We start from the raw sequence: 18201 nt of genomic DNA on the forward strand, positions 1-18201 counted from the left end.
TGTGATGTTTGACCGTGTCATGACCTATTGTGATAAGCCAAAGCGAAAGGGTAGTCAGAGTCCTGACTGGCCTTTGGCCTAGACCTTGGCCGCTACCTGACCCCTGCAGCTGTGTTTGGCTGAAAGGCGGGTGGGAAAGTTACCCAGCAGCAGGGGGCGGGGATATTAGGGGACCAGAGGACACCCCGAGTACTTTTTCCCTTCTGCTGTTTCTCCTTGTCCATCTCTGAGTTGCTCTACTGTCTGTGCTCAAGGCTGTACACCCCGGGGTTTTGCTTTGCTTGCTTTCTGCTATGTAATTCTCTTGCTAGATTTCTGCATGTATTTTTCCTGCTGTTCATATGATTCAGTGTATTAAACTCTGTTCCAAGAATTCTACTCTTTTCCAGAGCATCTTTTTGAGTGTCTTGATTTTAATTGGATCTAAAGAGGTTGGATCTCCACATCGTTGGTGGGAGAAGGTTATCAGGATGGCTTCAAAATCTGCGACCACAGTACAATGAAACTGTAGCTCTGTAGTTTACAAAACGAAGCGACTGATATGATGAGCTCATCAGAATCATTTTGCTAAGCTCAAAGATCAAATAAGTCTTGGTTTTCTACAAAAGGGTGATTCGCCTCCTCCTGGCTTAGGCTACTTCCACGCTGGCATTTCAGACCAGCACACTACATCTGTCTTTTAATGTCATCGATGAGTATAACCTCCTTTTCAGCAGCTTTTCCTAATACATCTTACAAAGATTGTCATATTTAAAATGAAAGCTGAAAAGGAAAACATCTATACTTGAAATAACTACCTCAGTGTACTTTTTTCCTGAAAACTCTAACACAAGTGAAGCTACAGTAACTCAAATATGTGTGTGTTACAACATTAAGTCATTACATTAGACATACTGTAGCGCTACCTTGTGGTGAAAATGATAATTTTACATTTCTATTTTACAGATATAAAATACTGATCTTGATTTTAGAAACCACAGACCTGTGAGGATGATCTGAGACGAGGGAAGGGTGTTAGCAGGAGCAATCCTTGGCATGGGCCGACTTTTGTTGGCACTGGGTGGCTGTAAAGGTCGAGGCAGAGCAAAAGTCTGAGTTTGCTGTACAGAAGTGGCAGCCAGAGGAGCCACGGTTTGGAGATGGGATGGGTGACCTGGCGCTTGTGCAGATAAGGTGCTATAATCCGAGCTGTGGCTGAAGGTGGTGGCAGAGTCACTCGGCGTGACAGTAGAGGAGGCTGTGTGCGTAATCACAGATGCCGCTACAGTCTCATCCAAGACTGAGGTGTTGTTCAAGGGTGAGGTAACCATGGGTGCTGCTGAGGCCATGTCCTGACCTGGAAGGCACTGTACCAGAGGATCATGTGATAACGGCTGAGCGACAGAGGGAACCTGACCACTGGGCGCCACCTGCCCAGGGAACAAGGACATGTAGTTGTGCGCATAGACAACATCGCTACTACCACCTGACTGACTGGCCATGGGAGAGGGGACAGACATGGGGCTAGAAGGGGAGATGGGGTTGGTTGTCAGCTGCATGGAGGACATTAACTGGGCCTGGCAAGGGATGAAAAGGAAACAAGCACACTTAGTAAAATATGACACAGAGCAGACACACTTCTGTGGTTTAAGACAGTAAACAGACTGTCTGATGGCACATCTGTTATACCCGCTCTTTAACTAACGGTAGTAAAAGTTTCGGGAGTGGATCCATGATTTATAATACTAAATATTCTGAATAATTAATAACTGACCTCACTGCTAACTGATCCTGTACCTTAATTTTCATTTGAAGTTTCTACTTTATTGAAAATTTTATTTTAAAAATATTTTTAACCTTAAAATTTTTTGATTTGCTTCATACTGAAGTTTATTTTTGAGCCACACTATTTTATTCATTTCATAGATCATAGTTTTAACAGAATTATTAAATGCTGTACCAAAGGATTATTTATGGAGTATTTAAAGTGTAGTACGTATCCTGTCTTCAAATACTGGTTTTCTAAAGTCAATTACAGTGAAGTACAGTGACAGGACTATGACAGTGTGCATATATAATTGTCAAACAAGCTTCTTGTTTTTTAAACAAGTTCACTGGACACTTTATTGGGTACAACTATTTCAGAATGAGGAGGAAAAGTAATTTAAGTAATTTTGAACGTGGCATCGATGTTGATTGCTCTGAGTGTTTTTTTAAAAACTGCTGACCTGCTTGGATTTTCCCACAAAAACATCTGTAGGGTTTACAGAGAATGATTAAAAAGGTAAAATATCCAGTTAGCAGGAGTTCCTCTGGGTGAAAATGTCTTGATTGACGTCAGAGAAGAATGGCCAGATTGCTTTAAGCTCATAGAAAAGCAACAGTGACGCAAATACCCATTGGTGCAAACCAAGGTATGCAAAAGAGCATTTCTTAGAGCAGCTGGTCTGCAGCAGAAGACCATCATATAGACTCACCAATATGAGACAACAGGAAAAAAACATGTTGCCTAAGCTTTGATTTCTGCTGCAACATTCGAGTGGTTGGGTCCAGATTTGAGGTAAGTAACATAAAAGCAATGATCTATTGTCTATCAGTGGTTCAGGCTGGTGGTGGTGTACACTTTGTACCGACTGAGCACAGTTTAAATATCACAGCCACAAGATCTCCATAGCACCTGTGGTTGAACAGGAGTTTCACATTATGGATGTGCAGCAACTCTGTGACACCTTCATGTCACTTTTGAAAGTGTCTGCTGGTTCAACCAGGTTCAGGTTTCACGAACGCTGCATATCTTTTTCATGGCTATGATGAGCCTTTGTACTGTCTGAGTTGCTAAAATTCATACAGGGACCCAGAAACAATTAACAGTGGACCCAAAAGAAACATTTTTTTCACTAAAGCCAAGTCATGGCTGATTAAAAAACTTTTGAGAAACTTCAAGGAGGAAGGTATGAAAGAAAAGCCAAATATTCAGAGCTATTTAGAGTACACAATTTTATTGAAAATTTTATGAATTAAATGTTAATCAGTTTGAGCAAGTCATGTATGAAAGTGCTGTGTAAACAGTTTAGTAATATTATTATGTTACTTCATTGTTTTTGTCTAACTACAGTAAGGCAGAAAGTTGGTGGCAGACGTGGCAGAAATACAAAGAAATTTTAAATCTAACAAAATAAAATAAAAAAAAAAACCTCTCCTTGAACAGACTGTTTTCATGGTGGTGTGTGTTAGGGACTGAGCCTTGGATCTGTGTTTACCTGTGACTGAGAGCTGCTGCTGGGTAGAGGGGTGACAGATGATGCAGTGGGGGAAACAGAGGGGAAGGCGGGCTGACGGAGGCTGTGAAATAAGTCTGGAACAAGAGTCTCTATGTTAGCTAGAGGTTAGTAAAACCACACTACTTTTTGCGTTAGGCTAGGTCAACTGCTGTAGCAGAGTTACTAGAATATGTGTGCTTGACTTCTGTACAGTGTGCACTATTAGTCTGTGTCAAGTCCTAATGCAGCTGTGGGTGGTGCTTTACTGTTACCTTGCAGTGGATCAAATGAGTCCATGAAGTCCAAGTTAGGCTGTAACGGGATGAGTCCTGGTTGAATCATGTCAGCATTCCCTGCATGAGCTTTGGACAGGAGAGGCAGAGTTATGGGGAGTAAGGGCCACGGCATGGCTGTGTTTATGCAAATATAAGAGATCCAGTTCCACAAGCATATCTTTTCTTGATTTTCTTACCAATCTCCCTCGGATTAGGGAAGGGTATGGGCTGGTGTGAGGCCAGCGTAGAGAACAATGTGTCTGTAAACTCAGACATCAAAACGTCCATGTCGAAAAGGTTGTCCATCTCCATGGGGGCAGGCGCTTCAGTAATCATGCGACGAGTCACACGGCGTGCAGCGGCCTCTTCATCCTGATAAAAGGAGACACGGAGCATGTCTGGAGAGACTTCCCCAAACAGGGATAACTGCTCCTCCGGCCCCTTTGAGCGTTCAAAATGCAGTAACCACACCAGTTAGCAACACACAAGCATGCAGCATCACGTAGTATTGTGAACTCCTCATTTACATGAACTGTGCAAAAGTTTGATGGGAAATTTCATTTTATGCATTTTAGATGTTTGGTTTTTTTAAACGATACAAGCTACAATTCAGTCTTTTAAACGAAGCCTAAAAGATTAACCTCGATCTACATTCAAGCAGGCTGCTAATTTATTTATTGTTTACATTTACTTTTCCATGCTGCCAAACTCAAGACTGACATCATTACTCTAGTCCAATCATATTCTTCTATGACCCAATCAGCTTGCTTCCTGCATGCTTCAGATCTCAGTGCTCTTCTGTCATTGTAATGTCAGACTCGCATTCATGCATTTCCACCTCCCCCCGGTGTCTCAGAGCCCCATCAAAGCTTCCATTTCCCTCTTCACCACCATCAGTGTCTAGATCCTACAGGATCCTGTCCAAACTCCTGTCACTGCTGGGTCACTGCTCCGCTGTTCCACAGCCTAATCACTAAATAGCTTTTATTCAAATTCTGTATCTCGTAAATCATTTGAACTTGTCCGAATGATCTCTCCATACTGAATACTTTTTCCAACACATAAAAAGCAGCTCAAAACATCCATCCGTCCATTTTCTTCTGCTTATCCGGGGCCGGGTCGCGGGGGTAGCAACCCAAGCAGAAAAGCCCAGACCTCCCTCTCCCCACCCACCTCCTCCAGCTTGTCCGGGGGAACACCAAGGCGTTCCCAGGCCAGCCGAGATATATAATCTATCCAGTGTGTCCTGCCCCAGGGCCTCCTCCCGGTGGGACATGCCTGGAAGACCTCGCCCAGGAGGCATCCTTGTCAGATGCCCGAACCACCTCAACTGGCTCCTTTCGATGTGGAGGAGCAGCTGCTCTACTCTGAGCCACTCCCAAATGGTCGAACTTCTCACCCTCTCTAAGGGAGAGGCCAGCCACCCTTTGGAGGAAGCCCATTTCCGCCGCTTGTATCCGTGATCTCGTTCTTTCGGTCACTACCCACAGCTCGTGACCACAGGTGAGGGTAGGGACGTAGATCGACCAGTAAATTGAGAGCTTCGCTTTTACTCTCAGCTCTCTCTTCACCACAACAGACCGTCTGTCGAGCTCTCGCTCCCTTCTCCTGTCACTCGTGAACAAGACCCCGAGGTACTTAAACTCCTCCACTTGGGGCAGGAACTCGTCCTCGACTCAGAGTGGGCACTCCACTGTCCTCTGTGAACATTGTTCCCCCGCTGATATAGCCTGCATTATTTTGGCTTCATCTTTGAAACGGAAAACACATTCCCATGCCATTCCTTCTTTTCTCAGCAACAGGCATGCAATGGCCAGCCCCCAAAATAAGTCACCACCTGGATGTAACTATGCAAAAAGCCAAGAGTCTTCCAATAATTGGATAATCACTGCAGTGATTACTATGTTTCAGCTTGCAACATGTTATTTGACTGTAAATGATGCAGCGATTAGCTTCTCATTTCTTAAACAGCCACGTTGAAAAATCTATCCCATACTCATGGAAATTGTGTTACTCCATTTCAGTCAAATTATTGTCCTAGATCAAGCAAAGAAAAAAAACTGAAAAGGGTAAAACTGAGTTAAATACTGTCTAATATACTATTAAATCAAAAGAAATCCTGAATAATCATGTCTGGAAAAACATTTGGAGAAATTAAATCTTAAAAATGTAAATAAATAAACAGTAGAAGTCATGGATATGTTGATAACAGTAAAAGTAACAGCATTTCCACACATGATGAGAAGAGAACTAAAGGGACTGAAATTAAACAGCTGTGCAGCTTTGAGAAAACCACTAATTAGTGAGACTAACTGGGAAAAAAGACTTCATTTCGCTATGGAGCACAAACATCGGACTCATACCAATAATAGATGAAGCAGGGTAAGAAGAGAAATGGCTGAAGTAATGCATCCATGATCCCTAGTGGAGGTGGTGTTGTGATCTGGGGTTGCTCCGGTTGTTCAGGCCTATTTAAGCAATGTTTTAGGTCAGCTGACTACCTGAATATACTGAAATGCCATGCTCACTGAACCAGAGAGTGATACGGCTGTAAGTCATACCACCTTTAAGCTCAGGGTAGTAAAGCGTATTGCTGCATGAATGTGTGTGTGAGTTGAGCACTCTGCGTCATTAGGAATGTGCTATACAAATACGAGTCCACTTACACATATGAGCAGACATTCACAGCACTATAAGCTGACACTCGAATCGCATCAACACAAAACCTTTGTTGGTGAAAAATTGATGCAACTGTTGATAGAAATAAATGCCCTGAGATTATTTACTGAAAAGAGAAAACGGCTTATTAAAATGTCACCATGGCAAATGTGTGCCGTCATTAAAGCTACAGGTAGTCAAATAAAATATCAGTTTGTATGACTTTTGACTGGACACTGTACGTCTTCACGGAGGAAGTACTGAGGACAGATGAATGGGGTTTTATATCCATATTCACTCACATCAAAACAAAAATAAAATGTTTTAGGCTCCACAAAGAGCTCAAATTTTATCATCATGAACTGCGTCTGGGATTCCATGAAGGAACAGAAGATGACATAAACCCCCAGAAAAACAGTTGCTGTTTTAAAGTGAATGATCACTAACACCAAATACAGATTTTATTTTGGGCTGAAGTTTGAGTAAAACTAATAAACAGGTTCATTTTCTTTAAAGCTCCGCTTTAAATTTAACAGCTCAAACTTTTGCACAGTGCTGAATGGGTGAGGATACCACCATACCCGGCATGTTGGTCCTTTCACATGCTGTCTGTAAAATCATCACACAACCACATCCATTTATATTCAGCATTACAGTATAGGTAGCTGCTCCGGTATTCTCCTGAACCATAGGTTTGACACTCACACCTCGACATCAGCGCTCATGTCTAAACTCCACAGTTTGTTAAAGTGCCCTGACACTGTTAAGCAGTGGCTGGCAGGTGGATGGTTGACAGTTTTCTTCAGTTAAATTAAGACAAAACTAAAATAATTATCTTTGCACAAGAATAATGCATGTCTGGGATAAATGAGACACCTGGACTTCTTGGTTATTTGTCAAAATTCTCTGTTAGGAACCTTGGCATAACGTTTGATTCTGGTTTTACTCAGAATGTGAGTTTATGTGACCAGTTGTTTGTCTGCTTTGCTAATCCAGCCAGAGGTCCTGCTCTGCCTAAACAGTGGCTTTCCCACTGGATTATAGAAGCCATCTCACTGGTGTACAGCATCAAGAGTCTTGCTTTGCCCCAGGGTGTGAGAGTTCATTCCACCATGGGAATGGAAACATCATGGGCTCTTTTTAAAAGGGCCATGATGTTTGTGCTGCAGCTAGTTGGGCATTACTTTTGTTCAGTTCTATCATTTGGATGTCACAGCCCCTTTGGTGGCTCATGATGTCCTTTCTGCTGGGTCTACCACACGCTAAAGCGCTGGCGGTCTGATTCTAGTTCGGTGGCTGCTCTGTGGGGCGTGTAGAAATGTTCCATACTTGTGTGCTGTACCTAGTGAATCAACTGAATCGAATGAAAGGGAATGAACGGTTATATCTATAACTTCTGTTCCCTGAAGGAGAGGAACAAGGTACCGCCACGCAGCTTGGCTCGTTGAAGAGCGGATATCAAACTGAGGGATGGCTGTGATGACTGGGGGTATGTGTGCAGGTGTTGCGCCACAGCGACACACATTTTGTCGTGCACATCGAGAAGTGCACGACTGGCGGAAATGATGGGAGAGGTGACAATAATCCACATGCCGGGTATAATGGGACCCTGAATGAGTGAGTGGGTGAGTGAGTACATAGTTTTACAAGCTAAATTAGATGCACACAATCATAAGTGCCTTGTATGCATAGTCACAGATGATCTTCTAAGTACAAATAATTTCAAGTTGACTGGGTTAGTGTGGTTTCATTTCATCAGTATCAATATCTGGCTGAACAGATGTTGACACTAATGATTATGTTAATATTAACGTCTTGTTAGTGACCTAAGCATGTTGCAATGCTGCATACCTTAAGTAAGCTCGAGAGGTCGTCATCCTTGTGTTTCTGTAGCTATAAAAAGAGTTCACAAGTTCAACATTAAATAAATATTTATGCTTTATGGCCAAACAACATGTCTACTAAAATTTCCCAGCATCTTTGTAACAGAAACAATGTTTCAGTAAAACTATACTGCACCCTTTTCTTAAAGTATGTTCTCCATTTGTGGTATTCTCTTATGACAATTTCAATTCTTCTTTTCCAGCATTTCCCCTCTGCAGCAATGGCCTGGAAAAGAGAGAAGGCAAGAGATAGGAACTAAAACGAAGCCTATGAGAAGCATATGGTACAAAGAAAGGAAGCAGGAAAGGAAAACAAACATCAATTTCAAGAAAGTGGTTTGAGTGTCTGGACAACTGAATGATTTCAGTGAAAAGAAAAAACAAGTCTCTGTGCATGCATCTCAGAATGATCACCACTTCTTCATCTTTACCTCAGGACGATGGACGTCCAGGTCCATACTTCCATCAAGTGGTGTCACGAAGTGACAAACAGGATTCGATCTTTTCTCCACATCTGGGGTTTGAAAAATAACTCAAGTTTAAAATAGAGAGTTGGATTTTTCCATCTTAGAAAAAGATATTTGTAGAATATGAAAAAAAAAAAAACAAGCAACATAACAGGTATGTACAGTTAGGGTTTCCATACATTCATCATGCACACGAATGTCAAGGTTATTTTGGTCCCCTAATGACTTCTTCAAACTGCTATTTTTCCAGGGTGGAATGATTGTACTGCATTAGGGCTGCCACAAACGATTATTTTGATAGTCGACTAGTCACCGATTATTTATGCGATTAGTCGACTAATCAGATCATCATCCACTGGACGTAAAACTACAGCTTATTGCACCAGCAGCATCTGCTCTTATATAACTATCATTAGCTTACAGCTTTAAGCTTTTAAGGTGCTAACTAAAAATAAAGACAAGATGATAGTTTATTCAATTTTAATGAAATTTGCAGATTGTTTCGGTAAAGTTTAATAAACTCCTTGCTATCTAAAATATAACAGGACACCGGAGTATATTCTCCAGCATCTCACACTTCTGATAATCAGCTGTCTGCTTGACGTTTATTCAGCTGTGTAAAAACTATAACTTTAATCTCAGCCAAACCGATTTACTCAGGAACAAATAAAATACTAAAAAAAAAAAAAAAAAAAAAAAAAAAAGCCAAACAACAACATTTTTAATTTATCTAAGTGACTCATATATATTTAACCTGAGTCGCGAAAGACGGCGGTGGGTTTGAAAACAATTTGCTGGGAGTCCGGTGTTCTCACAGCGCTAGTGACCTAGCCCCCGGCTAGCTATCGAGCTAGTGGGTAACAGACGTCTCCGAAAACGTCGGAGCGCTTTTGAAAATATGTGGTGTCCTGATAAACTGAGCCGATATTTGAGGTTTACACAGCTACATTCTCGCCTGAAAATATGTTAAACGTTTATTTTGTGACCCAGAAAGAATAATAAGAGTAATATTAAAACTAACTAGCTACTGCCATTGTTGGAAACTAAGCTGGGCCGCGCTATGAATTCTGGGACACAGCTGCTTCTTCTTCTTCTTCGGGGTTTAACGGCAGCTGGCATCCTTGTACATGCAGTGCTGCCATCTTCTGTTTCAGTCCGTTATTACACTCTTAAATCCTACTACTTATTCCTGCGTCTTTTGCGATCTTACAAAGCTTCAAACGACATGTCGACTATTAAATCAGTCGTCGACGATTTTGATAGTCGACGTAATCGTGACTAGTCGACAAATCGTGGCAGCCCTATACTGCATACATCTCTGGTGATTTAAAAACAGAAAACAAAACAAACTAGAATACGCTCATTTCTAAATGACTGTGTCTATATATTTACCCTTTTCTTTTTCCACCGTAGAAAAAGAAGAGTTCAACGAATTGACCAAAGGCCCAAAATTGCTACAACATTTATACCCACGATGAGTGGATGTAACATTTTGACTACAACTGCAAATTAAAGCTTCATTGTTAAAATAAATAGCTCTATTTGTTTAGTTATAACTCACCCAGCTCAGAAAACACTTGACCCAGATTTAGTTTACTTAGTGATGTAAATGAAAGTTACTATTAGTCACTTCCACAAATCAGGCGTCACCTGTGGTGACCTTAGATTCACATCAAAGTGTATTTAAGACATGCAGCTTACAGTTTTAAGTCATCTATCGCCAGGCTGGTATAACTTTGAAATATATTAGCCAAAACATAGTGGCTCAGCTTGCAAAACATGGATTATAAGTGTAGTCCGTGTGCTTCTCTGTTTACTTTTCATTTTCTTCTAGAATTAGGTTTACTGCATGTCTGGAAAAGTGGCTAAGCCTCTGCTGTAGTAATGACTTTCAAGAAACATGTTCACATGTGATAAAGTATTATATCAGAAGGACCACAAGTAGCTATTTATAAACACAAATAGAAGCTTGAACTATAATTTCAGTGAGAAAAGCATGCTGACATGTCCTAACCATGATACTAATAGTCCATTCCAACAAAGCGTTTTTAAAAGCAGTATTCAGGTCAGTACATGTCCCACAAAATGTGTAAAAGATTTCAACAGTGATAATAAGAGAGCTTGATTACAGGTTTCTCCAAACCCCTTCACTCTGCTCTCACACTGCTGGATCAGCCTGTGTATGAAAGGATACTGGAGACAGAAGATCAGAAACTGTCTCTAAGATCTATTATGGTGGAAGTAAAGCCGGCATGACATCCTCTCCATTCCCTTTAGTATCATTATTAAGTGCATACCTCATCCTATCCTGTATTTCTTTGTTGTTTGTAAATGGCTTCTAATTTATCTGGTATAGCAAGAGATTTTTATGAAGCCCATCAAACACATACTGCTGATTCCACACTTCCTGTGCTCTGACCTGATTTCCCCCCCAGGATCTAAAGTCACATGAAAAACAAAGTTTTCACAGGCTCTATGCAGTCCTGTGAATAACTATACCCTTACTGCTTAGATAGCTTTAAGAAAGGAAGGCACTGGAAATCAAATGCACTTGATTAATTAACTGATCATCTGCAAAGCTCACCTGGAGCATTCAGGTGTATATTAACTTAATCCCACAATCCAAAGGGGAGATGTCCCAGAAAAAAGTCAAACAAATATATATATATATATTTTAATTAGGGGTGCAACGATATTCGTATCGATATTAAACCGTTCGATACAGTGCTTTCGGTTCGGTACGCATATGTATCGAACAATACAAAATTTGTAATTTATTTTATCAACTTTCCTTCTGACGATGCTGTCTGTGTTGAGCGCTCAGTGAATCTGCGTTCGACTACTCCGCCTAGGCTGCACTGTCGAGCGCAGATCCACTGAGCGCTCAACACAGACAGCATCGTCAGAAGGAAGAGCGCAGGGCAAGCTAGCAAGACAGAAGTTAAGCTCTCCTTGCAACATGGACCTCATTCAGATCTGGCGTTTGGAATTATTTTGGTTTTCATGTGACGTATGACCCTGAAGGTAAGCGAGTCATGGACTAAAGTAAAACAGTATGTTGGATGTGCCATGCAATGCTCAATTACATTGGTGTGAACTAGTGTGTTAGCGCAGTTAGCTCGTTAACGTGTTTGCCGTCTAGCCCCATGCACGGAGCGATCGGCGGTAGCTCGTTAACGGAGATTTGCCGTGTTGTGGCGTTAAGGTCATTTCAACGAGATTAACCTGAAAGCACTAGTGGGAACACAACGAATATGACTGCACATTTACGCCGACATCATCCTAGTGCAAAAACAAGTGGAAGCAGACAAAAAAAAAGCAAGCATGCTACTAACTTTAGCCGAGTCATTTAGACAGCTGTTAGCACATGATTCTCCTTATGCTGCTGAGAATATAGCCCAGAAGAAGCGGATAGTATAGCTTTTATTTTGGAAAGAGCCATTTCTCTGTAATAAACTCTCTTTTCCAAAGATGAGTGATTCCTCAATCAGATACAGGGCTTGCAATATCGCTAGCCCGACGTCCTGGAGCTAGCGATTTTTTCAGTCGGGCTACCAAAATCTATCTCTGCCCTGCCCGTCGGGCTATTGTAGGAAGGAAAAATATATGTCAATGCTTTTGCATTCTTTCAGAAATGTAGCTGGGTAATTATGTCATTGGCATCGGTGAGCCACTGTCAATATGTGACATATTGAAATCGCGTTTGAATTTGCGCTTGTTTTTTTGCTTTCACTTTGCAATCGTGCGAACTGTGTATAGAGAGCGACAGCACTGATCTGTGAGTGATGATAATTTGTGCACCAATTCCTCTGACATCGTCTTATTAATCGTTAGCTTACTATGCAAACATGACAAGTGAAATCTCCTGCAGCAAGCTTAAACATGTGAGAGGTTGATCGCGCAGAGAATCGCTGAGCTTATGTGAGTGCGTGTGTAAAAGCAGCAGGATTTATATTTCAGTTCTGCTGAGCCAAATAAGACAGGTCATAGTGAAGAAGTGACAGCCAAAGAAAAGCTTTGAACGGAGAAGTTATGACAAATCAGACTATAAGGCAAAAAGAAAGTGCAGCTTTATGGTTTCATGGACAAAAGAATTTCTGTGGCTGCAATATGACGAGCTAAATAACCAGGGCTGCACATAAGTGGTCCGCAGGTGCGCATTCGCTGTCAAAATAAAAAACACGCACAAGGGTTAGGGTTAAATTTAAAAACTGTACTTTTGAGTTAAAATATATATTTATAATTTTAATAAATGACAAATTAAAAAGGCATGAACATTTTTTTTGTATCGAAAAAAATATCGAACCGTGACACCAAAGTATCGAACCGAACCGTGAATTTTGTGTATCGTTGCACCCCTAATATATATATATATATATATATATATATATATATATATATTTTTTTTTTTTTTTTAATTTTATTTTTTTTTAAAACACACAAAAAAAAACCTCAAGCCTACATCTCAGACTCTGCAGGCTTCAGTTAGCATGTTAAATGTTACATTTAGATCACTTCAAAAGCACTGAACAAGCACAGCTTGTTTGGAACGGTTGCCAGGAGAACTCCTCTTCTCTCTAAAGGAACATGTCAGCACAGCTTGCAAAGTTTGCAAAATAAACCAAACACAGACACCTCACACTAACTGTCAGAGTGCATTCTTGATACAAATGTGAAGCCATCTGTTCAATAGCTAAAGCTCGGCTCAAACTTGGAATTGAGGTTTTCCAGTGGCCCAGTCAAAGTCCAGACATCAACCTGACTGAAATGATGTGCCAGGACCTTAAGAGAACTGTGCATAAATGAACGCCCGCAAAACTGACCTGAAACAACATTGATAAAAAAAAAAAAAAAAAAAAAAAAAGAGCGGGCCAAATTTCTTCACAATAATGTGAGAGACAGATAAATTCACATGTAAAACAAGTACTTCAACATATAGCTGCTAAAGGTGGTTCTACAAGGCACTAAATTGTGGGTGTAGTTAGTTTTTCAAAGCCTTTCATGTTCCTCCCCTTCTTATGCATATTGTTTTAGATCTTTATGCAGTTTTTGTAGTGATTAAAACTAGTGTCTCATTAGAAATTACACATTGGAACAATAATTGCTAAAATTTTATAATGGGGGTGGGGGGGGGGGGGGGGGGCGCGGAAGAGGGTTGGGGGAAAAACCTGACAGAAAAAAATAAGTTGATAAGTTCAGTGTTATGAGTAGACACAACACTGCTTAATCCCTGGAGTTATATGCCTTTTTTATGCTTTAGTGTCATATATAGCAGCATTAAGTCGCTTAATAAAATTATCTCTTTGAAAAGGGTGAGGTAGAATTAACGGACTGAAAAAAAAGCAGCTGCTGTCCACAGAAAAACTTTGAAAGACTTTTAAGCCTGGAGAACTACTGCTTAAGACCACTTTAAAAAAAAAGTACACAAAGGTCCGGAAGCAAAACTTAAAGAAATGAGGAGTGCCTCTAGACTTCCACAGTACTGTATTAGGCTTCTTAGTCAATCATTTTGTGTTGAATTCTTTTTCTTTTAAACATACATTTATTTCCACTTTAATTAGCTGAAAACCAATTAAATAGGAGTGAAACTAAACATACCTGGTGCAAAATTCATTTGGGAAGAAAAGAGCTATGCAGTTAGAGAAACTAAGAGCAGCACATCAAAAGAAACCGCAAAACAGTATTCGCTTCTAAAAATAACTGGATTCTATGATTGATTCAAATTCTGTTACACTGAAGGCAATGTTTAATTAAATATTAACCAAAAACAGTCACTTTCACATTTTGTGTATGAAATGAAAAGCACTGTGGAACTCTTACATTGGATGTACCAGGCTCGCCATATGGCGTTGTTCAGGCGAATCTTGTCTCTCCAAAGCAGTTTTAGCCCTTTGAAGTTCTTCCACTTTGGAGACACCAACTTACCACTGAAAAGGAAAGAAAAACATCAGTGAAATAACTGTAAGACCAAACCAAAACCTTTAAAATACTGTAAGAATAACCTGCATTAGCAAATCACAAACAGTTTTTTTCTTTGATTAATTGATCATGCACACGTTAATCACGTATCAATTAAAAATGTATCTTTTTCAGGTGAAATGATCACAGGTTTTTTTTAAAGCCTAATAGTGATACTTAGAGGCTATACTGATCCAACACCCATCAATTAGTAAAAAAGTAAGGGAGCACCATCCTCTGACAGGAGTTATGTGTCTGACGAAAGAGTTTCACCAACTGTGTGGCCTAAATTTGGCTAATTATATTTGAACAGAGGTGGGCCGCAGGACAAAATAAATAAATAAAAATGTATAATCACATTAAAAAAAGGGGTGAAAATAAACCACATGTGTTGTTCGCCTGCTCAACCCGTGACTTATGTCTAACCACAAGAGCGGGAAAGCAAAGGCAGACAAGAAAAAGGAAGCCTGTTTAAAGTCATGCTTGAGTTACAAGTTATACAACAAGATGATGGCAGCTGCTCCTGCTGCTTACGCAAACAATAACATCACTAATACACAGACACACACACACACGTCGGTAATGTTGAAACAAGTGAGCACTGGAGGAACTCATCTGTATGTGCAGGTATGTGTACAGCATGTGCGCTTAATGATTACATCACAGTAACGGTTCTGTCTGTTCAGTGTCACATAAAAACAAGATGGGAGAGTCAAACAATCAATGATAAAAATCACTGACGCTTCGTGGACTTAAGGGATGCAGGTGTACCATTCTGATATCCGAGTGCTAAATTGTAAAAAGACTGACCATTAAATTAAAAAACAACAACAAAAAAATTTCCAAAGCGCCTTAACGGGGAAATGTTTACTACAATCCAAAGGGGTTGGATCACAGTTTCCCTGTCTTTCCATTCTTCCTGTCAAATTTTACAGTCTGTCTCTCTTGACCAATTCTTTTCCTTTCCATCATTTGTTTGTTTATTTACTGTACTGAGTATTATTTACTGTACTGCACACTGTGTGAGTCTTTTGGAGCATATACAACTGTTTCAATGGTAAATGCCCTTTTGCTCAAATAAACCCTCATCACTTACAACAAAAACAACAGAACAGTAACTGTATCTTTAAATAATCAGGACAAAGGAAATCCTCTGAGCAACTGGCACCTCAAACATAGCTGTAAACAGAAAACTATGAGTACGGCCACTATTACTATAATGTACCATTATAGGGACCATCTTTAAACCTTCTACTTTAAATCTGCACAAAAGCACTGCTTTTATGCAAACATACAATCAATAATCCTATTTATTGAAACAATAACAAGTACAGTCATGTGAAAAGGAACGCTTTTACAGGACTCTGCCCACAGACTAATTACGCCCTATGATTCAACGGCTTGTAGATCAACCTTTTGTAGCATTAACTCCAAGTAATTGTTTGCTGCAGGATTTTATCAGTCACTCATACCATTGTGGAGAAGTTTTCACCCACTCTTCATTACAATGTTGCTTCAGTTATATGAACTTTGCAGGTATTTGTTTATGCACATTTGTTTATGTTTTTTCTAAGTCCTGCCACAGCATTTTCATCGGGTTGAGGTCTGAACATTGACTGGGCCATTTGCAAAACCTTGATCCTTTCCTTTTTCAGACATTCTGTTGTTGATTTGCTGCTGTGTTTTCCCATCCTGTTATCAATGAGAGAAGAGACTTCTTCCGAACAGGCCGTCCAAACAAGCTATACTTGTTCAGTCTTTTTCTATTTCTGTCATTAACTTTAACATTTGACATTTCAACTGAGACCTTTAGAGTCTGAGACATAGCTCTTTGTGGTTTTCTGGGATGTCTATACCAGCAAACTGGCAAAACTTCTGCTTTCATAAAGGTGCTCACATTTACTGATGATCTATAAAACCTGGCTGCTACTTTCCTTCATTGTGGCAGCAGTAAGGGTGTTTTTAGGTTTTAACAGGATTGCACAGAGTCCTGTGAAAACTTCCTCTTTCACATGACTGTAGATAAGCCTGCCACAAAACAAATTAAACTTTTATAAACCTCCACTGTGCACAAGGGTCAGCATAACAACATATCTAGTTGATTCCTGCATCCAGATTTTTTGGTTCTAGGGTTCCTGGATGGGAAAATTGCAAGACTCAGTGGGGTTAGTAAGAAGGGATGAGGTACAACTTAATTTAAGTAGGAACAATTTAATTACCAGAGTGAATTGTAAAAAGACTGACCATTAAATTAAAAAACAAACAAAACAAAAAAATTCCAAAGTGCCTTAACAGGGAAATGTTTATTACGATCCAAAGGGGTTGGCTCACAGTTTCCCGTCTTTCCATTCTTCCTGTCAAATTTTACAGCCTGTCCCTCTTGTCCAATTCTTTTCCGTTGCATCATTTTTGCATGTATTTACTGTACTGAGTATTATTTACTGTACTGCACACTGTGTGAGTCTTTTGGACAATGTGGCTTGGCCATTTTCACACACACACACACGCACACAGAGTAGAACTAGAGTAGAACTGTCTCAGGTGGTAGAGTGGATGTGTGTGTCTTAGTTAAGTCACTGTATGTGTGTGTGGTTGAGTGAATGCGAGTTGCAGTAGTTAGTGCTAACTAACTTTTTTAAGAAGCACCCAATCAAAAGAAAGTAGTCTTACTGGAAAGGTGGCCTACATTTCTACAAAATAAAAAATACTGCAAATTCACAACCCGATGATGTCATGTAGTATAATATGAGTTGCAGAGGATATTTTTTTTTAGCAATTTACACAATTCAACCTAAATCCCTACATAATTAGATGCAGGGCTTGTTTTTTCTCCGTGTCTAGTTCCTTGATCTAAGTAAGGCTTCTACAACTATCTCCAGGACCACACTCCCTACAAAATCATGATCATCGAGCAGGAAGTTAAAGGAAGACTCGTGACCGCATGCAGTCGCCCCATGCCTGACTCTGCACATAGAGGAAAGCTCAGCGTGGAGGAGTGGGTGAGGAGGAGCTAAAGTGAAAATGAATATTCCCCATGTGTTTACATAGTTCGCCATAACTTACCTATACGCCAGAGTCATGCACTCAAAGAGCTTCGTCAGTGAGGCGTCTATGGAGAAGTGCGACGAGCTCGCTTTTCCAAAATGATAGGTCTGACACGTTTGTTTGTTGACAGTGTCGAAGTCGTAGCCTTTCTTCGGCGGATGCTCGGTGTGGGGCGAGGACACCATGAAGTGTCCGCTATGGATGATCTGAGACTCCAGTCCTTCTGCCTTCCTCAGCCCTAGGTGAGTCTCCTCCGTGTCCGAGTCGTCATCCTGCTCCTGCTTTATGCTCGCGGAAGGGCAACGGTATTTGTGCCGCAGGGACACCTCGCTCATAGCCATGTCGATAACTCACCAGACAAATGGCTAAAGTTAGCCAGCAAGCTAGAACAATAAAACTCTCCCTTTCATGAGTCTCTCCGGAGAACACGCCGACCGTTAAACTTCACCAGCTTTACGCCGCGGAGTCGAGGCCCTCGGTTCACTCATCGCTAAGCTCGCTGTCGGTCATTAAACTCCCAACTTAACTTGTTGTCTTGAGTTGACGTAGCTACGAGTCTCAACCACCAGCTGACGACAAGCTGCTCACTGGACCCTCTGCCCAGAGCAGGAAGTTCCTGTCGAAAAGCGCCTCTGATTGGGCCGCCTCAGAGCCCCGCCCACTAATCAGACCCTGC

General features: G+C 40.7%; 1 protein-coding gene across 2 annotated transcripts in view; it reads right to left on the minus strand.

Moving 5' to 3' along the window:
* LOC120733401 (MLX interacting protein) overlaps positions 1 to 18097 on the minus strand; it is a 31421-nt gene extending 13324 nt beyond the window's left edge. The window contains exons 1-9 of one of the 2 annotated variants that reach the window (XM_040031561.1): positions 17544 to 18097; positions 14343 to 14449; positions 8487 to 8569; positions 8192 to 8281; positions 8024 to 8065; positions 3712 to 3886; positions 3512 to 3601; positions 3240 to 3334; positions 983 to 1556 (exon numbers count right to left, since the gene is read on the minus strand). In XM_040031561.1, the coding sequence (XP_039887495.1) occupies positions 983 to 1556; positions 3240 to 3334; positions 3512 to 3601; positions 3712 to 3886; positions 8024 to 8065; positions 8192 to 8281; positions 8487 to 8569; positions 14343 to 14449; positions 17544 to 17866 (1579 nt within the window). In that variant the 5' untranslated portion in view covers positions 17867 to 18097. Of the gene's footprint in view, positions 1 to 982; positions 1557 to 3239; positions 3335 to 3511; positions 3602 to 3711; positions 3956 to 8023; positions 8066 to 8191; positions 8282 to 8486; positions 8570 to 14342; positions 14450 to 17543 lie in introns of both variants that reach the window. The other variant, XM_040031560.1, reaches the window with a different exon arrangement.
* Positions 18098 to 18201: the final 104 nt, after the last annotated feature.

This window comes from Simochromis diagramma, unplaced genomic scaffold, assembly GCF_900408965.1.
Source record: "Simochromis diagramma unplaced genomic scaffold, fSimDia1.1 OVJJ01000284.1, whole genome shotgun sequence".
NCBI lineage: Eukaryota > Metazoa > Chordata > Actinopteri > Cichliformes > Cichlidae > Simochromis > Simochromis diagramma.